This window comes from Dysidea avara, chromosome 3 (assembly GCF_963678975.1).
Source record: "Dysidea avara chromosome 3, odDysAvar1.4, whole genome shotgun sequence".
Lineage (NCBI taxonomy): Eukaryota > Metazoa > Porifera > Demospongiae > Dictyoceratida > Dysideidae > Dysidea > Dysidea avara.
Window position 1 is genome coordinate 8,636,869 of NC_089274.1, and position 25,015 is coordinate 8,661,883.

The 25,015-nt window shown below is 39.2% G+C and overlaps 2 protein-coding genes across 2 annotated transcripts in view; one reads left to right on the forward strand and one right to left on the reverse strand.

Moving 5' to 3' along the window:
- The window catches only part of LOC136251574 (uncharacterized), a 212,436-nt gene that overhangs the window by 4,936 nt on the left and 182,485 nt on the right, over window positions 1-25,015 (reverse strand). The gene's annotated exons all lie outside the window — the stretch shown is intronic.
- LOC136248298 (uncharacterized) lies at window positions 21,014-24,248 on the forward strand. The gene has a single exon (XM_066040094.1). The coding sequence runs from the start codon at window positions 21,014-21,016 to the stop codon at window positions 24,110-24,112; it is 3,099 nt and encodes a 1,032-aa protein (XP_065896166.1). The 3' UTR covers window positions 24,113-24,248.

The window sequence follows — 25,015 nt, forward strand, 5'->3', positions numbered from 1 at the left end:
TTGTAATAGCTTAAAACCACTTCAAAGAGCAGGTTGAAAATTAGTTTGTAGATAGATTAACCATCGTAGGAGTGCCTTTTGGATGGTTTGAAAGAAATCAAGATAAAGACTATCAAGTTGCATATGAAAAAACTGCCAACTATATGCGCATTTTAGTTTCGTGGACAAAATCCAATTTATTATCACACCTACCAGGCAAACCACTGAAGGGGGTTGAGCTAAAAATTGAAAGCATTGTTAAGATTTACAAAGTTGCTAAACTGCCTACAGAATTTTACTATAAAGTGTATTACGTAGTAGAGTTCCACAGGTTCTAGGGTTCTAGAGGTTCCATGGTTGCAGGGTTCCAGAGGTTCCAGGGTTCCAGAGGTTCTAGGGTTCCAGAGGTTCCAGGGTTCCAGAGGTTCCAGGATTCCAGAGGTTCCAGAGGTTCCAGTGGTTCCAGAGGTTCCTTGGTTCCAGGGTTCCAGAGGTTCCAGAGGTTCCAGAGATTCCAGGGTTCCTGAGGTTCCAGGTTTCCAGAGCTGAGGTTCCAGGGTTCTAATGCTTACTGTTTTCTGTTATGTTACTAACTAAAATTGTTGGTTGGTAACAGCACCATGCACATGGTATGTACAATACTATGTGCACATGCAATTCCGTTAGCTTTATACATGGATTTATGTGTTCACATACATGATTTTCAACAGGTATGAACAGCATTGCATTAAAATTTCCATTACATTAGTTGATTTTTAATTTTTTCAGATATGATAAGTTAGCTAGGTATCAATGCTAGTATAAATAATTTCAATAAAGTAGATCTAATCTTATGTACAATAATAACAATTTTATGTAAGAGAGTTTTAGCATCTATAAAGGTATATAGTTATTATAGAGAACACCTACATTGGGAAGTCAGCATAGTGGCCGGTTATAAGATGGTAATAGCTAGAGTACACCTGAACCACATACACTCTCACAACCAGTCTTGTTCCTATATTATAGTAATTTGTCTGAAATGGTAACTTTACTACCCTACTCCAGCCATATGCTGACAAGGTTGCAGCACATGCAACAAGACAGAATATAAAAGTTTTGATTGGTAGGAAAAGGACAACAACTTGCCAAGTAACATTTCTTTTGTAATTGGGATAGTGCTCATCAAACTGAAGAAAATATAATAGAAACCAGTGGGCTAAAGAATAATAATTATAAATATGAGCCTCATCAGGGGCATATAAATTTTAAATAGGTGAGGCAGATCTAGACCTTGCAGTGCTTATGTTTGACCATGAAATGATGCATGTATACTAGTGTGTGAAACACACTCAGAATGAATAGCATGTTTCAGCTAGGAGGTCTTGGGGCATGAAACGTGTGAAAATTAGGTGTTGCAAGTTTGAATATTAAGGTATTTTAAGTCATACTTTTTAGCAATTGCAAAGAATACACATAGTATTGTAATTATGCTGTGTTTTAGGCCTATATATTTCAAGCCTATACATTCCAGGTTACGCTATTCAAGTTATTAAGGATTTATTACAGTGAAACCTCAGTTATGTGGACTTCACTTATCCAGACTAATCCAGATTATTGCTCTATTAGAGTGGTGACTGTTTTATTAGGGTAAATGATAGTAATGGTATTTTTAGGTTATTAATTTTATACACAGTTTCAGAAATACAGACTTTTCATACTTATGGGCCACCCCTGGCTTCAAGGTGTTCGGTTCCACTGTAATCTACTCTCCTATCAATATAGAATAGTCATTTGGAATTTCCTTTTTGGATGTAGTGACTCAACATCAACAATGTGATCATAGCTAACACATGTATACATACACAAAATATTATCTCAATACCGGTTCAAAAACTTTACAATGTGCAACTGCAACAGTATTTACTGTTGTTGTTACAAAACAGTGACCTTCCATGGATGGTATGGGCAACTACAGGAATTTTATAATTGGTAGGTTTTTTTTTTGTGATGGTAGGTCCTAACTTAAATTATGCATAGAAAGATATATCAGTAATCACACTTATATTATTAATTTATTATTGCTATATTATAGTACATATAACATGTAAATCTAGAGTGTATGGGGTATGCATCCTCCTGGGTATAAGTTTGGAAGTTGAGGTTAAATTCTAGAGTGATCTCAGCAGTTTACAAAAAAACTACATATTTTATTTATAAAGAACCTCTATAAAGAACTCTGGAACCTCTACACTATTAAAAGTGAAGAGTAACCACCACTCTAAAGACTTCCCAGTGTAGAAAGGATTTAATACCTCTGGAGAGTAAATAAACTCTGAAGAGAATAACCATTACTCTGAAGAATAAGTCACACCACCTTCTGAGCATGTGTTACTCTTTTAGAGTAATGGTTACTTTACCTGGAGCCTCTGGAACCACTGGAACCCTTGAACCTCTGGAATAACTAGAACCTCTGGAACCATTAGAACCTTGGAACCCTGGAACCACTAGAACCTCTGGAACCCTGGAACCGCTGGAACCTCTGGAACCGCTGGAACCCTGGAACCTCTGGAACCCTGGAACCTCTGGAACCTCTGGAACCTCTGGAACCCTGGAACCTCTGGAACCCTGGAACCTCTGGAACCCTGGAACCTCAGGAACCCTGGAACCTATGGAACCCTGGAACTTCTGGAACCCTGGAACTCTATAACCTCTGGAACCTCAGGAACCCTAGAACCCTGGAACCCTGGAACTTCTGGTACCCTGAAACCTCTGGAATCTCTGGAACCCTGGAATCTCTGGAACCCTGGAATCTCTGGTACCTCAGGAACCCTGGAACCCTAGAACCTCTGGAACCTCTGGAACCTCAGGAACCCTGGAACCTCTGGAACCTCTGAACCCCTGGAACCCTGGAACCTCAGTAACCCTGCAACCATGGAACCTCTAGAACCCTAGAACCTGTGGAACTCTACTACATAATACACTTTATAGTAAAATTCTGTAGGCAGTTTAGCAGCTTTGTAAAATTTATTAGCATTAACATTATTGCAGCCATTTCTTGGCCGCCACCGTTGATTTCACAACTTTTTTCACCCAGGCTTTTTAAGGCTGCACCATTTTTTCACAGCTTGGCTGTTTTTGTGTGGATCATGCTTTCTTGCCCAAAAATATCACCCTAAAACCAGCCTCAAATTTCCTTCATAACAGCTTGGCAGTTTTGTTTAGGAATAGCCAAGCCCAAAAATGCAAACTCTTCCAACAAGTTTTTACGGAATTTTAAAAATTTTCTATTTAACAGAATTTTATTCTGACTAACTAACTAACTGATGCCTTCAGCCAAGCATAACTCAACAATGGGTAAGGCTATGGGCTTGATTTTTTCACTGTTTGACGTCGCTTTGTCCAAGACATGCTTGTTTGCCAACCGCAGTACATACAATGCATGTATCATGGACTTACCTTTGTCCTCCTTTGTGTTCCAGTTCTTTTCACTGACAATGCAAGGTATCGATTTGTGATAGCACGATACGGCTTCCCTCTGGCTGTGTCATGCTTTTCACCCGCATTTTCCGTAGCGACTGGATTCATTGCAAAGAAGTTTCTTGTACTGTTCTTCGTTTGTAACGCTGTGTAATGAGCGGAGCATAGCTACAGATGAAACGTAATGGCCACCTCACTTTTCAGTGCGTAATTGATTATTGGGGCGCGCGTTTAGATGCAAAATTATTTTATGGAATGCCCGGTGCCATTCTTTCTTTTAATGTGGTACACGTGGATTCAGTAGTCATAATTGTGTTATTAAAAAGTAAACAAACAAGTAGAAGGAAAATTAGGAATTTTAAGCTGGATTAGGGATCAAAGAACAAAAAAGCAGGGAAACAAGGGAACAGCTGAAAGTTGTGAAACAAGGGAGGTTGCCTATACCTGCAGATATACTAGTGGACATCTAATCCCTAATTCAGTCATGGTTATAGACTGAAGAGTAGGGATTAGATGTCCACTAGTATATCTGCAGGTATAGGCAACCTCCCTTGTTTCACAACTTTCAGCTGTTCCCTTGTTTTCCTGCTTTTTTGTTCTTTGATCCATAATCCAGCTTAAAATTCCTAATTTTTCCTTCTACTTGTTGTATAAGTACACATGCACATTTGCTGAAAAGCCAAGATGTATATAATGTGAGGGTTACCTACAACACAATTCACACAATATTATGTTGACTGCTCAATTTTTGTGTGCACATTGAACTCTTCATTATCTACAATACCTCACCATTTCAGATCAGCTTGATTTATTCTGTTTGCTCCACTGCCCTGGTAAAGTCTGTGACAAATTGTGAACTATTTGTTCTCAGTCGTGCATCACTGAAAAAGGCCTTTTACTTTCACCCTGATGGTAAGTACAGTATGCATATGTATAATTTTGATAGTAGTTTATGTTGTGTAAAATAAGTGTTATAAGAGTAACAATATGTTTACTTTTAGTGGCTGATCAACTAAAAATTCAAGTTCAAGATCGTAAGGTTGCAGCATTTAGACAATTCAATGCTCCTGTTGAGGAAAATGTGCAGAATATCTCTAACAGGTACAGTACATATTATTACTAGTGTACATTTTACAGTTTTTTGCAATTGAATTTGTTGCATTTGCAAGTGACTTCGTCCCATTTGCAGTAGAGTTTGTCACTTTTGCAGTAGAATTGGCTGGTAATTTGGCCGCCTTTTTTCTTAACTCTGACTATTGAAAAAGGCGGCCAAATTACCAGCCAATTAGAGTTACAAAGAATTAATTTAGGATGTAGCAAGGGTGAATGTATAGAACACAGTTGAATGATATATATAAGATTCAATGTTGCAAGTTAATAACTGTAGTAAGTTGTATCAACTTAACTTTTATTCTTGGCCGCTTCAGATATCAGCTGTTTTGGTTGCCAGTTACTTTTATTTGTCTGAAGGTATTCTTTGGTAATCATAGTCAGTTGTAGTAACATTATTGATTCTTGGCCGCTCTAGATATCAGCTGTTTCAGTTACCCATTAATTTCATGGAGTGTTTTTCTATACCTTATCTGTTTTACATGGGGTTACAGATACTTGTAGTTTCTTGGACGCGCCTTTTTTTTACAGCAAAGGTGTTTTTGGGGGGTACTAGCTACATATTTGCAACTTCAGAATTGGGATCCCGTTTGCGATAGGTTCGTGACCACACCCATCAATAAAGATCTATGTGGACTAACAGCGATAGAGTAGGGAGACCACATCTCTTAGCAATCTAGCTATTTACTTAACAGTAATCAAGATGACCTCACGTCTTATTGGTCTAGCTAGCTACACACCCCTTGGCTGACTCAAGATACTCTAATACAACAGTCACTCTAATACAACAGTCATGTGTGATATTCTACTAGAACAGTCACAAGTTACACTGTAGCTAGTTGTGCTGCAACGAAAAATTAAACAAAATAGTATTTTTTTAAATTGTTAATTTAAAAATGAAGTAGGGATCTATGCAATAAAAAGTTGTGAAACTAGAGATGAATGATGGCTCGGTGGGAAAGTCCCTGCTTTGGTACATTAGCTATAACAATTATTTTGTTCAGTGTCAAAGTAGGGACTTCCCACCGAGCTATGCTGTAATGCCATCATTCATCTCTTGTTTCGCTACTTCTTAATGCATAGATCCCTACTTCATTTTAAATTAACAATCTTTAAAATACTAGTACTTGTTTGTTTACTTTTTTGTAACATTGGTGAATGCACACATACTGCATCAAGAAAGAATGGTGCCTTAGTTAATGTTTTTGTGTGACGTTCCCCAACTATCAATTACTGACTGGAAAGTGAAGTGACCATTATGCTTCATTTCAACTATGCTCAGCCTGTTACACAGCGCTACAAATGAATAACTGTAGGAGAAGCATCTCTGCAATCAAAATAAAAAATACAGACGATTTGTGTCCCAATTATCAATTACTGACAGTGGCCATTGTGCTTTGCTTTCAGCTATGTTCAGCCCGTTACTCAACATTACAATTGAAGAACAGTAGGAGAAGCGCCTCTGCAATCAATCCAGTCTTCACAGAAACTATGGACGATTCCTGTTACAAACATTGGAAAGCCATCGTACTACCACCAGAAAGAAATGGGACACATAGGGGATTTCATGATGTATGCATTGTACATGCTGCAGTATGCCAAAAGGCACCTGTTGGGCTGAAGTGATGTCGAACAGTGAAAAAAATCAAGCCTGTATCCTTAGCCATTATCAAATTACGTTTGTCTGAAGGCATTATTTAGTCAGTTAGTCAGTCAGGCAGTAGAATTTTTTTTTAAAAATTCGTAGCAACTTTTTGGAGGCATTTCAGGTTGTACTGAAGGCACTTTTGGGCTTGGTTATACCTAGCCAATACTGCCAAGGTACCATGAAGGTATTGTGAGGCTGGTTTTAGGGTGATATTTTTAGCCAGAAAAGCCTAAACCTTCATGATCCCTAATATACAGTACACTGTACTGTAATCATTACTATATAATGTTTGAATTTTTTTTCTGCCTTCCAGCCTGCTTGATCTAAAGGCTAGAGGTTGCATGATGCATCCACATTAAACTATATATAAACTCTCTGTTCCTTACACACAGTCTGCTTTCACATTCTCATATAGCCATGTTCTTCTTTGCAAAGACGTCATACTGAAGAAGTGAACAATCTATTGTGCTGGATATCTTTATCAAGGGCTCAGTTTTTTTTGCAGACAGGCATTGAGACCAAGATACCCTAATTAAGCAGTCACTAATGCAACAGCCATGTAATTTATAAAACAAAGTAGCAAACTGCTAAAAATATAATTGTTAATTTAGGAATGAAGCGGGGTCTTTGCACTGAAATAAGAGTCTTAAGGGTACACCATGTATGAGGGAAACTTCTTGCTTTGTTATGAACAAAGTACACATAACACACACATGTTGCTGTCAGATGTAAAGTTCTAATAATAATAACAACTACAAGCCAAAGTAGTGATTTCCACTTAACTATGTCATACCCTTTTGTCTTTTTTTTTTTTTTTAGATCAGTCCACATTGATTTCCTGTTCTCGTCTAGTCACACAAATTTTACTATGTTGTGGGGAGGGAGGGATTCTATTATCCATTATAAGCTACACTTCTTTTGTGTAAGCATATTTAGCTGTGTGGCTACATGAGCATGATACATAGCAAGAAAATAACCAGCTTAATGGACAGGTAGGTAAATACAGTCTCTAGCACAAGCAGAGGAATCATTTTGCCAAGGTAGCAAGAATAAGAGCTAAATCTTATTTTACCAAGGTAGCAAGAATAAGAGCTAAAACTCACATAATTTTTAGAATATTGTTATTTACTGGAATAATTATAGGTTATTAACGTAGACTGACATTCTTTATGGTTTTAGAGACTGACCAATGTGCGGCTTCTAATATTATAGAGAACCAAGAACATGGTTCCTAACCGACTTGGAACCATGCCAGAGAAAAGTGCTTGTGTATTTGTACTAATGCATGAAGTATTCATTGTGCATTAAGTAAGTTGATGATGTCATCTTGTCTTGCACAAAATGTATAAAACCACATTCACTTTCCATATTGTTGTCTATAGCTGGGATTTTGTGATTCACTAAAAACACCATACAGCATGGAATAGAAACAGGAAATCAATGATGAAACTAAGGAATTCATCACCTGATGTGCAAATTTATTCCCTTGCTGATTTATTATTGTGCATAGTTAAATTTAAGTAGACATAAAATTTTGCATGTCAGATGATAATTTGTTCTGTTGTGATGATCCTCACTGACTTTATTTTGCTTGCATTACTGTTTATATGTAATCATTTATTGTGTATTATAAGGATTATCTGTATGTGTTAGTGCTAGTCAAGTAAGCACTGATAATGTAATGGACAACACCAAGACTGCACAAGAAAGTTCCTCGCATAAGGTACATGATTCAAATTCATCAGTCTTTCATGCTATCATAATGCTACCGTGTAGGTCAATAAACTAAGGAAATTGATCACGTAAGTCTCTTGCATACAAAAAGTATGTATGTAGCCCTGATCCTTTGATTGTTTATAAAAGTACTTCTAAAGGGATCTTGAAACGCACTTGTTACATGTATGTATGGTTGGTTTTCACGTTGTAACTCATTGATATTTAAACAGATTTCCATTACATTACTGAAGGCTTGTACCTTGATAGTTTATTAATGCGTGCAGAAAATTCAACTAGTTTGTATAAACCATCTTTAAAATACACGCTTTAAAGTTTGTTTTATTTTCTTTGTAATTTTCTTCATCTTCTGCTAATGTTCTTTTTGCACCACTTACAAAATTACCATGACTTGTGCATACCTTTTTCAAATTTGGAGGGTATAAAGAGCATATTTTATTCTCAATTTGTATATATACAGATTGGTAGAAGTGGTGCAAAGTTATGAGTGATTTTCAAAATATTACAAATCCAATTTTGTTTCTCCTGCGAAGTGAACTACTGCTTAAAAATCAGCATGCAGATAGGATGACTGTCATAGTGCGAGGCTTTTTGTGATTTGAAAGTACTAAGAGTATTTTATAGCTAAGGAGGTACAAAGCAAAAATCAAAGATGTGAAACAAGCTATTGTTACAGAATATACACTGAGAAAGGAAAAATGTGCACAACAAACATCAAAAAGATGTTCAGAGTTTCAACCAGGGTACTACATACCTATATGCCCAAGTACTTTACCACTCTTCCACTGCTGTCAGTTGCTCATCTCACTTATTTACTTTCTAGTTTACTACACTTTATGGTAAAGTTTTATACTTTAAGTCCATAAATGTATCCATGGAAACTCTAGATTGTTCTAGAACATTGTGTGTGCATTGTATTAGAAGTGCTCAGAAAAAATGTGCTTTCTATTAGAGTACTAGTACTACTAATATAAAAAATAGTCAAATAAAATAGCTAACATACGTAAGAGTTACACAATCAAGATACTCTAATAGAGCAGTCAGCAATAGTGTGATTTGTTGTCAGGGACCGTTCGGCTAATTTAGCGTATGGACAATGTCCCACCACTTTCACAGAAAAAAATGGGCTATTTTTGTTTTGTACTAATGTGTTTTTCTTGGCTCTTGTAAAATACTCACTTGCCTGTTGCACACCCAGATGCATAGGCTTTCTTTGGCCGCACAACACACTATCGCGTTTCCTGGTACATTTCTTGTGTGATATGGGTATTATGGTATCTAACTTAATAGACAAGCTGACACATCGTACTTTGCAGTATGGTATATATGTAGGCATGTTGTTTCATTGTTGTAGAGTGTTTGAAAGTGATTGGGTTAGATAAATGGCTTTCCTGCATGGTGACCTAGTCTTGTGTTACATACAACATACTTATGTATGTATGAACTATTTCATGTTATATGTTGACAGGTTTTTGGCTGAATGGATTATACTGCCAAATAGTAAATTTCGGATAGTCTGGAACATAGTTATGTTGATGAGTATATACATTGTACTAAATCTCTATATATTTGAAGCAGCATTCAAGGGCTACTATCGTCAGAATAGTTTTGGAACAACTAATGCTGCACATTTGAGACTCTTCACTTACTATTGTCTTGATTTTCTGTTCGTGGTGGATATTTTCATCAGTATGAAAATGGCTGACTATGTCCATATGCATAGTGGTGAGTTATTGGGACATGTATGTCATATTAGAGTGACTGGCTGCTCTATTAGAGTATCACAATCTTTAATACAGAAATATTTTTACTTCTAAACAATAGTTACCAATGTGGTAGGGCAAAATGGCATGTGGGTGGATGACAGAAAACAAGGAATTGATAAATTTTGGCCTTGTACGTATGTGTCAAATTTCAAAGCAATTGGATAGCCGGTTTGCGTTTTATGGCAGCTTTTGCAAGTGTGCAAAAATGTAAGCAGATTTTTGAAGGTTTGTATTTTGGGAATTTCTGGAACAATTATGCTCAATTTTTTTGTGGACTACTGAAGGTGGAGAACATTTCTATATTAGAAATTGTCTTATTTCATAAAGGCAGCGTAGAGCTATATACGTATGCATCATTGTTCTTCCTGTTACAGGTTTTGGCAATTAAATTTGTTATTTTGATGATTGAATTCATCACTTTGATGATTGAATTCGTCACTTTGGTTCCATTAGCACAAGAATTTGTGATAGTTAAACTGTATTAAAGAAATCAACTGTTCATCAGTAGATGAGTCATTTTTGCCTTGGAGAGTCACACTTAAGACACTAGAACATAATTTAAGCTAGTTGTATGCTAAGCTGATACCTGTCCGGAATTTGTTTGCAAGTGACTATGCCCATCAAATAGAATAGTTGTGAATAAAGTTGTAGCAGAATTATTGCCTTATAAGAAGTTGTTTACTGTAGTTGTACCTGCACAAGGTCTTGTAGGAGCAATTTCAGACCTCCTGAATTTTACACCATCAGAAACAGTACATGTAACTTACTGTGTAGTCTTAATTTCAATCTGCAAGTCATTTATGCACTTTTTAAGTTTTGCCATAAACTTCTGTGCAACCTTTACAAAGATATTGTATATTGAAGTTCTTGTAATTATTTTCCCCTACATTTCTAATTGAAGCTATTGTTGTGTTGGAGAAATGGCATCATTTTCGTTATGCACATCATGGCCTTACCAGCACTTGTACTAATAGTTTCAGTGGTTCTAGAGTAATCTGGTAGGATGCTGATTTCGAATTTGATGGCAGTTTTATTGCCTGTAGATGATTGTTCCCACTTTTGCTAACACAAACTTCTGTGGTGTGCTTTGCAACAATGATTTTATGCTGTAGTGTAACCCTCTGTTAACTATGAGCATGTACTTTGGTGGAAATTTGCAGTGGATTATAATGGATTTTGATTTTTATTAAATTAAAATAAGGCAAGGGCTGCTAAATCAGGTGTTTCTGTTAGTATTACACTCATCCATTTTGTAGTAACAATAGTGTCTGGTACATACAGTGGAACCTATCTATAGTTGGTTCACATTCACCTGAGCCCTCGTTTCTTGTTAATAACTCTTGTTAGTTGGTTCACATTCACCTGAGCCCTCGTTTCTTGTTAATAACTCTTGTTACATGGGCCAGCTGTCCAAACATTTAGTAGTGCTGTGAATCCCTGTAAACACCGGAACTAATAGCCAAAAAAAAGCACTTTGATATGGATAAGAACTAGATGAATAAAAAATTGGAAATTTTAAAATGGGAATAGGGATCGCTGAAAAAAGCCACAAAACAAGAAGGGATCGCTGGGGTGGTAATGTAAACCACAAATCCCTATTTTGACTCTCTGCCATAAATTTTTTGTTACATGCTCTGTCATTTTGAAGTGAGTCAAAATAGGGATTTGTGGTTTACATTACCACCGACAGAGAGTCAAAATAGGGATTTGTGGTTTACATTACCACCCCAGTGATCCCTTCTTGTTTTGTGGCTTTTTTCAGCGATCCCTATTCCCATTTTAAAATTTCCAATTTTTTATTCATCTAGTTTGTGTACTTTTTATTAATCCAGTAATGGATTATGAAGAAGACTGTTGTGAATAGTGTAATTTTGCATTCTACATAGTAACACCATCAACATTTCAGTACAAACATGAAACTGATCAAAATTGCAATGTGCATACAGACTGAGAGTCTCCCAATATGAGCTACAATTTACATTACTGGTGCCTTTTAATAGCTGTCAAATTCAGTGCAAGGATTGTTGTTATACACTTGACTGCATTAATTATTAGAGTATTTACATGACTGCTCTATTAGAGTATTTAATCTGGATAACCTGCCCACGTACAATAATCACGGAGTGAAAAAACTTGCAACAAAGTCATCAGCCCAAATTAAGCTTCCTGGCCTATACTGAGTTTAATAAAGACATATTCTATTAGCCATAAGCAGCGCACACCAAAAAACTTAACTTTGAGTGCGATCTTGTATGGCTTCTCGGACGTAATGGCATTTTGGCAAGAAGAAATGGCTCGGTTTGGGCTGTTTCCATCCGAAAACGAAATCAAAAATAGGTCATGGACACGCACAATGATCCATTCAGCAAGCCTTGCTACTTTTTATCCCAGGATTCTCCTTGTAACCTTCGCTATGCCTGTGAAAGAATAATAATAATAATATTATGAATAATATGAAGAATAATAATAATATGAACAAACAGGCATATTTCAGTTTTGTCTGAGATACACATACTGTTTCCTTTTCACTTGATACTTACTAGTGGACCTATATCATTCCAAAGAACCACCAGAGGGTGGTTTTTAGGTGTGCGTTCTATTAGGATTTTTGCAAAAAACATGGGCGATCCCTATTATGAACCCACTATCGTGGTTCATGACAAGTGAGATATGAGGCTTTAAAAAAATCCCATACATTTAGTATGGATGAATCAGGCACACAAATGTGTTTACAACATGAAAATATGCTTGTTCTAGTACAAAACCATTGGGAGTGAACACATGTTCACTGCTTTGATATTACTGTTTTGGCCGGGCTCAGGTGAATGTATACTTGGTCATCTTCAATCCAATATTTCTTGGCCTTAATATGTGACCCGGTCTGAGAAAACCGGGCTTATTGCCTATTTAAAGTATCAAGAAATGCCTGTTTTAAGTATTTAGTGTGTTGTAGTTCACCAATGGTTGAAGCTATGTGTACCAAATTTTCACACGTTTTACACCAATTCCTTACCTTCCAGAGCATCCACTGGGCAAGTAGCCAACAACTAAGTTTCCCGCCATTTTAGATAGCTTTTAAACCGAGGTTGACTGTATCAGGCGAGCTGCAAATTGGGTGGGAGGCGGGGGCCTGGAAGGCGGGCAAGATGGTGTTCCAAAATTGAAAAGGAAGGTCAAGGGATGAATTAGGCCAAGTTTTGGGCCATTGAGGTCTCAAAACTGGCTAAAATGAAAGGAAATTCACAGCAGAGGTGCCTATTCAACACCACAAAGCTGTACAGCCACATACAGTCATCCCCAGGCTGACCAGAACTCCATTAAGGCCCCACACCACACGTACGGATCGCCACTGGGCTTGGGAAAAGCAGCCAGCAAAACCAGACCACTCAAGTCTAGCTGATTTTGATGGTGGAATTAGATAGTTTATTTATGTAGCTTTGTGTCCTGGGTAAAAAATCGAATCTGCTGACATAGGTGATAAGACCGGTTTTCTCAGACCGGGTCACATATGCAGGTGGTTGCATTATACAGTTGGATTACAGTGGAACCTTTCTTAACAAACTCCCTGAGTTAAGGACGCAATAGCAATAGCAAAACCTCCATTATAAGGACAAAAATTTTGGTCCTAACAGGTCTGGTTAATACATTTTTTATCTCTGGAAGAGGAAAACCTCTATATTACAGCAAAAGTAGCCAAAAATTTTGGGTCCCAAAATGTCCACAATAGAGAGGTTCCCCTGTTACAATAGTGTAAATATCTAACTGAGGGAATTTAAAGTTAACCATGTTAGAGAGGTGGCCTTTCTATACAGGTGGCCACTAAGACAGATCCACTGCATATTGTTTAATGGTTGTTTGTCACTACCTACTTAGAGGAGTTGTGTTGGACTAATTGTGGTGGCTAAGATCACCACTATTAGTAGACAAAATAATTAATGTTGATTTGGCTGTGTACAGGTAGATGTAGTATAAGGAGAGAATTATTATGTCACAAACTTAAGGAAATTATTAGTTCATGGTATACCTAAAAGTTGATATTCTGAAATAAGGGGAGAGGCATTTTGTCGTATAATATACGTACATAGGTGCCTGACTAGGGATTCAAAATGTGCTAAAACAATAAACAGGTGGAATGAATAAACTAAGTTGTGGTTAATTGCATTTTTAATGTGTGCACTTGGTCATTTTGCTACAGTAAAAAATTCATGTTCATAAGTTTTTGTTTACAGCCAATTACTGTCATGGTGCCATATTTTCAATTGGCAAGTGCATACCTTATACTGTCAAACCTTTTGAGCCATAAAATGATAAATAAAAAAGATATTAAGAAAAAAAATTCAGATCTTGCTTAATGGAATGTTCCTTAGCAAATGTAAAAGTGGTCTGAGATTGCAACTTGTAGCAGCTGCTACATTTTGAAAACAGTGAATTTAATTGCCAAAGTGATGAATTCAATTTCTAAAATGATGCATCCAAGTGCCGATAGGACACATTTATTTGGTATTATGACAAATTCAATTGCCAAACCTGTAATAGCACACTGGTGTGGCATGCCGGCTTCTTGGGCCACACAACGGTGTATCTTTATTATCAACATTCGCATATCCAATGACAGGTCACAATCTCACTAAAGAAGAAGTAAGAAGGAAGTACATCAGAAGTGCTACTTTTTATTTGGATGTGTTAGCAGTAATACCACTTGAAATTTTAGCTCCACTATTTGCTAATCCATGGCGTTCTGTTTCCGTTTTGAGACTAAATCGCTTGTTGAAACAGTGTAAGGTATGTATGAATGATGTGATATTTGCAAAATATATGTACTTATGGACTGTAAAATTGCACTCTTTCTGTTCATATACTGCATATGTACTGCACTTAAAGAATTTTCAGTATTGCTTTGAGGAGAACGTACAAAATGCTTTATCTCTACTCTATGTCAGTGAGATGCTGAAGTTTATGCAGTGGGCACTGGATGCCCCAACTAGGCCTGCACCAGCTATGCCAGCATAATATAAGTAGACACATAAGTGCACAAAAATTTAGAATTTTTAACTAGAGTGGGGACCATAGCACATCAATAAAAAGTATTGTATGGTTATCCATGTAAAAAGATTGAACCTTTGTATGTATCACTTAGATACATTATTTACTTAGTTGTTGTGCATTAAATTACTGATATTGGACTTAGGTACACATGCATAGTCGTACGTATATAGTTAAACAGCAACTGAGGACCAAGGGCAGGCGGATGAAGTGCTAATTATCTGCGCATGGTCAAACCAAATGAATTACATGAAGTTTAACTTATATGATTATTAAGTGATTGCTGCTATCACGTTGAGTTGCTATGCATACGTATATGGTGTGTTGCTGCTATCTTGTACTAGTTGGAAGACATATTTGCTTCATGGTCAACTGTAAATCCAGTTATGTATTGTGCCTTATCCACAATGCTTATCTGCGTGGCCTGTGCAAAAGTTATTACGCCCTACTGCAACAATTTCCTCAGTTGCCCTTTCCCCAAAGTACTTGTGTATAGATATCTGTATGAATGTTTATTTGTGTTTTGTGCTGTTATGTACACTATATGGCAGTTGTACAATATTACGTGGTAGATATTTGCATGAGTGTTTACTTGTTTGGTGTTGTTGCGTACACTTTATAGCTTTGTGAAAAATGTTATTGTGGTTAGAATTAGGGCAAAAGTAGGCAATAGAACTAGGTATGGTGGAAGGGTGGTGTGTATAGTTAGGAAAGTACTATATAGTCATGTGTATTTTGTATGCATGTATATTAAATACATGGTAAGTGGTGATTGCATCCTGGGAGTATGCACTGCTCGAATATGCCGAGTGCACACTGCCCAGGGTGTTGCCACACCAATCAGCATGTTAAAGGCTGGTAAAAAGCATTAAGCATAATGACAGCATGCGTATAACTACAGTAATTATAGTACATTTGAAATTTTTATTGAAAAATAAAGTAGGAAAGTAGTGATCCAAACAATAGAAAGTAGCAAAACAAATTCTGTTTTTGAGATAAAATACCACTGAAATACAAACGCATGCTACTTATATAATTTGTTTTGTTTCTGTACCATGAATCAAACATTAGTCATGTGTATTTGTTAATGTTGCAGTAAAACGTAACTTTATCATTGTTGTTTCTAAGTTTGAACATCCTTCTTGTTTGATAGCATGGTTACATTTAGGCCGCTACCTTGATGAATGCCCCAGTTCATGGTGAATATAATGACACAAGTCCTAACTCCATAGTCTGTTGCACCCGAGACTTACGATTGATTAAATGAGCCCCTGTAATTTTTCCCTATAGGCACTGTACAAATTGATTGTTTTGCTCTTCTTGGTATCTATCGCTATAATTCTGAAAGTTCTTACCAGACAAGGCCAGAGGAGACGGTCCGGTTGGTCAGGCCTGAGCCAGACCAATAATCTGGAGCTGGACTAACTAGCTGACCAGCTCGAACTATATTACTTTCATGCAATCTCTGGACGATCATATCTACACGTACATTTTACAGATGTTATTGAAAATGCATGGCACGAGTAGTTACCTATAGTTTCTCAGCCTAACTAAAGCACAAAACTACACATACGGTACTTCTAATTACCTTATACAGTACAGCATAGCATTCGTATCATTTTGTACAGAAATGATTGTGGGTTCTACATATCACGTGTGCTGACAGTTGGCATTTATCACGTGTACGATAGGTGCCTTCTTTGATTCTAAATCAGCACACTTATATCACAATTCAATCTTCATAAAAATAATCATTAGCATTTCTTGGCTTGTTACTCTTGGCTTCTTTTACTGGGTGAAGAGCTGGCAGTGACAAACTAGGCACCTCATTCCGCAGCAGGAAGCTGTACACCCATACATTACATGGCGGCCATCTGGATGAGTAGAAATCACTCCCCTTCAACCACCCAACTGTCCTGTTGAGATACTGAGCAAACTCTCAGTCTCACCCCACATCACGCCATTTTCGAATAGTGATTGGTCTCGTGACTGTCCACCAGTATACTTATGTGATGATCCGTTCACTTCATTGCATACTAACCAGTATAGTAGTATACTGCATTTTTGTAGCTGTGTAGCCTTTTTATTGTAGCTGTGTGAATTCACTGTATACAGCAAATAACAAATCAATTAGGTGGCCATGCTGCATGGGTCCCCTGTGAAATTTGGGGGGAAAGTTGCAAGTTGCTAGCTAGTTTTACTTTAAAATTTAGCATCCATTTTAAGGCATTTTCAAGCCTTTTAATTGGAAAAATTCTGCAGCTTCTGGGGGTTGCAGCTTCTGGGGGTTGCAGCTTCTGGGGGTTGTAGCTTCTGGGGGTTGCAGCTTCTGGGGGTTGCAGACCCTCTTGAACTTCTAATTGCTATAATTAACTGTACAGCTGAGCCATACATATAGCAAGTTTCATGCTATGTCCCCTGTATGACAGGTCTACAATTACCTACTTATTATACATAGTATAGAAAGTCTGAAGAACAACAGATATTTTGAGCATATTTATATAGTTAGCTAGCAGTGAAATATCACTAAAATTGTATACCTGAGTGTCTAATTTTCAAAATTTTCCTGTGGGGGGGCATGCCCCCAGACACCCCTAGAATGCTCATGCTTCGCATTTTGCAGAGCAACTCCTCTCTCATTGGTAGCACCATGTATATAGTAGCAATTCCAACATATACTATGGCCTGACCAACTCAATTTTACCTCCTCCGGCCCTGCCAGATAAGGCTTAAAACATTAACTGCCCATTGTTTTTTCATCTAGACAACAAAAAGTCATAAAATGAAGTTAAGTAAAATACAAACAACTCAGGTTTTTGCTCAGCGGGTTACAATTATTAAACGAAGTAGGGGATCCAAGAAATTAAAAGAAGCAAAACAAGATATATGAAGGATGGTATTACAACATAGCTTGGTGGAAAAATCTCTATTTTGGCATTGAACGAAATAATTGTAATAGCATGCCAATGTGGGGATATTCCCTTGAGGTATGTGTTACGATCATGTTTAAATGCAAACAAGTCAGAAATTTGCTCAGTGGGTCATAATTTTTAAATGTACAGAATGAGGCTGTTGTAGAGTTGTACTGATTCCCACCCTATTTTACAGATAATTAGCCGATACCCAATTGTATATAGGTCTCTACAAATTACACTTGTGCACAATACAGAAAAGTATTGGTTGTAAAGCAAATGCTATGAAGTTGTACATACCAAGCTGCTAATCAGACAAATGTGCTAGTGCTCCAACTCATTTGTTTGTTTAGTGTTTGGTTTGTGGTCACCACAAACCACCATCAAAGTATAAGTACATGCCAGAGCCTTTGACTCCAATCCTCCAGCAGCCAGCAGCTGAATAGGCTAGTAATCTGCTGTTCACGATCAATATCTGAAACAGAAAATGATAATTATGGTAATTTCAATTTCTGATTATGGTAATTATCGGCCACTACCAATTACCAATCTGATCATTTGTACAACTCTAAACTGTTGTATTAGGATGACTGCTTATTAGAGTATCTAGAGTGAGTCTCTGTCCTATGGAGAATGTGGTTGCCATATGCCTTGTTTTCACTATGCTATTCATTAAAAGTGCAGCCAGACCAATAAAGAATTGTGTTGGCCTTGCTTGATCGCAAGAATTGTAGCTAGATCATTAATAGCCACTGCCACTATATGGCAGCATGGCATCATAACTCAGTCATAGAATAAACTTTAGCCTCACTATAACTTGTGAAACGCGTTTCATAGCAAGATGTGCTAGTACTGAAGTGGACACACCCATAGAGGTCCCATTTCTGGGATAACCGGATCCTTCCCAAACTAGTGCATGTTTGTTATGTAAGACAGGTAAAGTTGATTGTCAGCTGCTTTACACCAGGCATGGCAGGGTGGACATGAGTGCAGATACACATGCGCAACAGCAAAAATGGGACAAGACACAAAGAAACCATCTGTGGAATGGATTGCATTGTAATTAAACTGTACTGAACAGGTCTGTAATATTTACAGACCTGTTCTGTACAGTTTACAAAGGAGTGTAATACACAGGAGTGTAATACACCTTTGTAAACTTTATTTACAAAGGAGTGTAATACATCTTTGTAAATATTTAGTTTTAATTCCGTTGTTTATTCGGACTGGTTTTACCAAAGTTCAGACTTTGGTATTTGATAGCTTTGTTGTGGTTACTGTTATGTATATCTACAGCAACAAAGGAGTGGACAATGAAAATTTCAGCCTTTTGTGACTTATAGTGCCAGTTGGAATAGAATAAATTTGATTTGTACTGCAATAATATTGTGTTCTGTGAATGTTATCCCACTAGGGACCTGTAAGAAGGCTTAAAGCCTGTGAGTCAAAAACAATATGGCAAATAAATTACAGGCACTTATTTAACTCTCTCACCGCAACAACCGCCATATGGCGGTTTCGGTTATAAACACCCGTAGCATCACATTCTAAATGCTCTGTAACTTTAGCCGAGCATTTTAGTTGCCACGCTTATCCTATAGTGGGTACACCCATAAGTGAATGGGAACAGGGATAATCGGTCTCTCACACACTATCGCGTGGTTAGATGATGCAATCGCATTGTGATAGAGAAGCTGAATGGAGTGACACTCACCTGACTGACTGACTGTTATCACCTGATTTTTATTTTGTTATTTGTATCACTACATGACACGTCATTGAGGTCACTACATGTTTTGTTGTATAAATAGGGCATTTAAATGTATATTGTTGCCTTCCAAATTAGCCCTCAATAAAGTGAACTGTTAAGCTGCGATTCTTCCTAGGATTCTTCTTGCCCTGATTCCTCTGGTGGCTGGCGTGCTGTTACACCTGGTGACAGGAGTGGTCGATTCGTTCTACGGCTACTAAGCTTGCTAGCTAGCTCGCGTATGCTGCGCTCGGGGAGGAGCTACCAACCTGAGACAGAACCAGCAATGTCAGAAGTAGCAGAGCTACTGAATGCCTGGATGGAGGAATCCCGCAGACAAGAGGAGAACCGTAGAGAAGAACGAGAACTCTTCGAGAAGGCACGACTAGAGGAACGTCGCCAATATGACGAAGACAGATGCCTTGAACGGGAAACCAGCAGGAGGCACTATAAAGAATTAGTTCGAGGGCTAACCGAGGGAAGGCCGCGTTGTGTAGAGGTGGGACCAGAGTCGCTAAAGCTTACGAAACTGGCTGAGAATGATGACATCGAAGCTTTTCTCACCACCTTCGAGAGAGCTGTGGAAGCCCATAGCGTGGACAGAGACAAGCGGGCAGCAATTCTAGCCCCTCAACTTACTGGGAAGGCACGATTGGCTTATGCTGCAATGAGCAACCACGACGCAAAGGACTATGACAGAGTGAAAGCAGCCATTTTTCGTCGTTACGACATCAATGAAGAGACCTACCGACGACGATTCCGTGATGTGAGGCCAAAGGAGAATGAAACTCCTATGGAGCTTGTTATCCGTATCCAGGATCTGGCAGAAAAGTGGCTGAAGGGACGTGCAGATCGCCAGGCAGTGGTCGATGAGTTGGTGAAGGAGCAATTTGTGGAGGTCCTGCTTGAGGAGATTAAAGTATGGGTCAAGGAGAGGAAACCGTGGACTAATGAGGAAGCTGGTCGACTGGCTGAGGACTACAGACAAGCCAGGAAGCGGGATCTTTGGGTTCCTGGTATGGAGCCAAAGAAAAGCAGCCAAAGGACATGTTTTACCTGTAAGCAACCTGGTCATCTGGCGAGAGACTGCCCTACGAAGGTGGCAACAGGAGTGTCCTCAAAAGGGGAGGATGCTACGAAGGGAGAGACTGCTGTAAAGGGAGAGAGGAAGAAACGGGAGGACAAGCCCTTAGTATGTTACAATTGTGGAGGTAGGGGGCATACGTCAAGGCAATGCCCAAGTGGCTCATTTTATTGTGGGGCAAGGAGTCCTTACAAATCCTCTAAGAGTAAGTTTTTGAGTAGGTGTGAGGGTATGGTGGAAGGTCAGTTGGTATCTGATATTGTATTAGATACTGGTTGTTCTAGGACCTTAGTCCATAGTGACCTTGTCAGTGACGAGAAGCTGAGACAGGGTGAGGCTGTTACAGTCCAGTGTGCTCACGGGGATACTGTGGTGTATCCTCTTGCCAATGTGGAGTTGGAAGTGCATGGACAGGCTGTATCAGTGGAGGCTGCGGTATCAGAGACTTTACCACAGTCCGTGTTGTTGGGGACAGATGTTCCTGAGCTGTTGAATTTGTTGAGAGCCAATGATGGTGGACAGGCCCTCATGGTGGTTACTAGGCGTCAGGCCCTAGCACAAGCAGCCCAGTTAGAGCAAGGGGAATCAACTGATTCTTCCAGTAGTGTAGAGCCTGTACAGGAACCTGAGGTAGCCACGGGACAACCGGAGGAGCAAATGAGTGTTTCTCCTAGTGTTGATAGCAACGAGCAGTCTGTGTTGTCAAGTGAGTTTGATTTTGGTGATGACATGTTTGTTGATGATAGGGCTGTAAGATCAAAGAAGTCACGATCAGACAAGAGGAAAGACCGGTATGAATGGGCATGTCTTAAGAGGCTTCAAGAAGATATCCCCAATGTGAATCAGTCTAAACAGGAGCTGCGTAAGCTGCAGGATGAGGTTCTGGGCATTCGGGATATGAGGGGGAGAAGCCCTAAGCAGTTTGTTGAGCTAGATGGTCTGCTGTATCATGTGTGGACCCCGAAGAAAAAACCAGGGGAAGCTGTAGAACAACTGGTTTTACCAGAGCAGTTCCACCAGATAGTGTGTAAGTTGGCTCACACTATCCCACTAGCAGGTCACCTTGGTAGAGACAAGACTGTTAAGAGAATCAGTAGACGGTTCTTTTGGCCAGCTCTATTCCGTGATGTGGCAGACTACTGTCACCGATGCCCTGAATGTCAGCGTACTGCAAAGGGAAGCCATTGGAGAGTACCTCTAATACCTCTACCAATAATGAAGGAGCCTTTTGAGCGTATAGCTTTGGACATTGTTGGTCCTCTGCCCCGCAGTAGAAGAAGTAACCAGTATATATTGGTAGTGTGCGACTATGCTACTAGGTATCCAGAGGCCATGCCTCTTCCTTCCATTGATGCAGGTACAGTGGCAGAGCACCTGATCCAGTTATTTGCTCGTGTGGGCATTCCAAGAGAGATTCTGTCAGATCAAGGCACCAACTTCATGTCGCAACTTCTTAAGGAGTTGTACAACCTCTTGCGGATACACCAGATCCGTACATCTCCTTACCATCTGCAGACTGACGGATTGGTAGAGAGGTTCAATAAGACCCTGAAGTCGCTCTTGAGGAAGCTTGTTAATAAGGAGGGACGAGACTGGGACAGGCTGCTTCCTTACATTTTGTTCGCTTATTGTGAGGTTCCCCAGGACACAACAGGATTCTCCCCATTTGAGCTTCTATATGGAAGAGAAGTTAGAGGTCCACTCGATGTGCTTAAAGAAGTGTGGGAAGCCGACAAGAAGAGTGATGAGAGTGTTGTGTCACATATTCTCTTAGTACGTGAACGGTTGGAGGAGATGATTGAGCTGGTGGAAGAGAATGTTAGAGCAGCACAGGGGCAGCAGAAGAAGTGGTATGATCAGACAGCTAGGCAGAGAGAGCTACAGCCAGATGAGGAGGTACTTGTGTTGTTACCTACTAGTAGTAATAAGTTGTTAGCTCAGTGGCAAGGGCCATATCGCATACTACGCAGGGTAGGTAAGGTGAATTATGAGGTGTTGATGCCAAATAAGAGGAAGAATGTATTTCATGTAAACATGCTGAAGAAGTGGTATCCACCAGTAGCTACAAGTTTTTGGTCAGTAGAACAAATGGACTTGGAAGAGGAGTTCATGCCCACATGGAAGTGTGAGGGTAGTGATGCTCCTATTGTAAGTGACCAGCTGTCTAAGCAACAGTTGAGGCAGTTGTATGACTTGCTGGCGAAGTTTAAGATGGTGATGAGTGGTAAATGTGGACGGACTTCAGTCTGTCAACACCACATTCACATTAGAGGAGATACTCCAGTCCGTCAGCAGCCATACCGGTTGCCACATGTGTATAGAGAAGCTGTAGAAAAGGAAGTAGAGACGATGCTGGCTGAGGGCATTATTGAGCCCTGTAGCAGTGAATGGGCCTCACCAGTTGTGGTTGTTAAGAAGAAGGACAACACCATCCGGCTGTGCGTGGATTGCAGAAGACTTAATGCTGTGACACGGGTTGATGCTTACCCGATGCCACGGGTGGATGATATCCTGGACCAGGTGGGTCAGGCTAGATACATATCCACTCTAGATCTGGTGAAGGGATATTGGCAGGTGCCAGTTGCTGTAGAGGATCGTCCCAAGACTGCTTTTATCACACCCCAGGGGTTATATCAGTTCCGTATGATGCCATTCGGTCTGTGTGGGGCACCGGCTACATTCCAACGCATGATGGATCATGTTATTAGAGGAATGAACAAGTTTGCCAGTGCCTACCTCGACGACCTCATTGTGTTTAGCAGTTCTTGGGAAGATCACCTGGAACACCTCCAGGCAGTGTTGAAGCGTCTTCAGTCATTGGGTTTGACAGCTAAACCTTCTAAGTGCCAGTTGGCTATGACAGAGTGTAAGTATTTAGGGCATGTGGTGGGGAATGGAGTGGTGAAGCCAGAGAGGGGCAAGCTTCAAGCAATAGCCCAGTTTCCGCTTCTGACAATCAAGAAGCAAGTGCGATCCTTCCTTGGATTAACTGGCTACTATAGACGTTTTATTCCTCACTATGCCACTATTGCTACACCTCTCACCAACCTCACCAGAAAGTCAGTTCCGGAACATGTGAGTTTAGATGATGATGGTAGCAAGGCCTTTAGTAAGCTAAAGGAAATAATGTTGTCATCTGCTGTTTTGAAAAATGCAGACTTCACTAAATCTTTTATTTTACAGACAGATGCCTCCGAAGCAGGGGTTGGAGCTGTCCTGAGCCAGCAGGATGATCAGGGACATGATCACCCAGTATCCTTCTTTGGCAAGAAGCTTCTACCTAGAGAGCAGCGGTTCTTAACAGTTGAGAAGGAGTGTTTGGCTGTCAAATTGGGTATTGAAGCTTTTGAAGTTTACTTGCTGGGCAGAGAGTTTGTGATTCAGACAGATCATAGAGCCTTACAGTGGCTCACAAAATTCAAGAATCACAATAGTAGACTGATGAGGTGGAGTCTGGCATTACAGCCATATATCTTCCAAGTGCAACATAGGAAGGGTACTGATAATGCTAACGCAGATGCTCTCTCCAGATTACCATACTGGGAAGATGTCTCAACAGAGCTGTGTGATACTAAAGAAGGAGGGAGGAGTGTGATAGAGAAGCTGAATGGAGTGACACTCACCTAACTGACTGACTGTTATCACCTGATTTTTATTTTGTTATTTGTATCACTACATGACACGTCATTGAGGTCACTACATGTTTTGTTGTATAAATAGGGCATTTAAATGTATATTGTTGCCTTCCAAATTAGCCCTCAATAAAGTGAACTGTTAAGCTGCGATTCTTCCTAGGATTCTTCCTGCCCTGATTCCTCTGGCGGCTGGCGTGCTGTTACACGCATACTTTCAGAACGTCAATAAAAAGCATTGTAGACGATTCTTCGAAGTGATAATGACACTACTAATAAAGAGAAACAGTAAGAAGAGGGATTATATAGGTTGGAGTGACGTGTTGCTACTTTTGCATGCCTCAAAACAGTGACCCTGTGCCTGTATGTGCATGTGCACTTGCTCAAATGCTGAAACACCAGATTTAGAGATGATCACCTCAACTGTAAACAGGTTAGCGATGTTTATTGTATTATTATAAACGGTGCTAGCCTGTAAAGTTGTGAAATTTCACATTTGGTTTCACTTAGATCGATTTTTGCACTTTGAAGTTATATAATGGCCTTGTGGTTACTCTTGTGTAATCAGCAACTTGATAATTGATTTCCTTGTTCAATAGTGAGTAATTTGATATATAGTTTATAGGATTATATGGTATGGTGTGCAAGGTACAGCAGTTTAGAAGCAGTAGATTGGAGCCTCTACAAATTTGGCTGTGAGGGGGTTAATTAATCGATCATAACTCATGACTGAAACAAGCTACAATGAAAGGATTTGGCTCAGTCTGTTTGCCACCATGAACTGGCAAATCGATTAAGGTATAGAGTTTTCCCTGTACATTATCGTGTGGACAAAGAAGAAAGCCATTTCAACAATGAAATGGTGATGGTAAACTTTATTTCTACTGAATCGTAAACA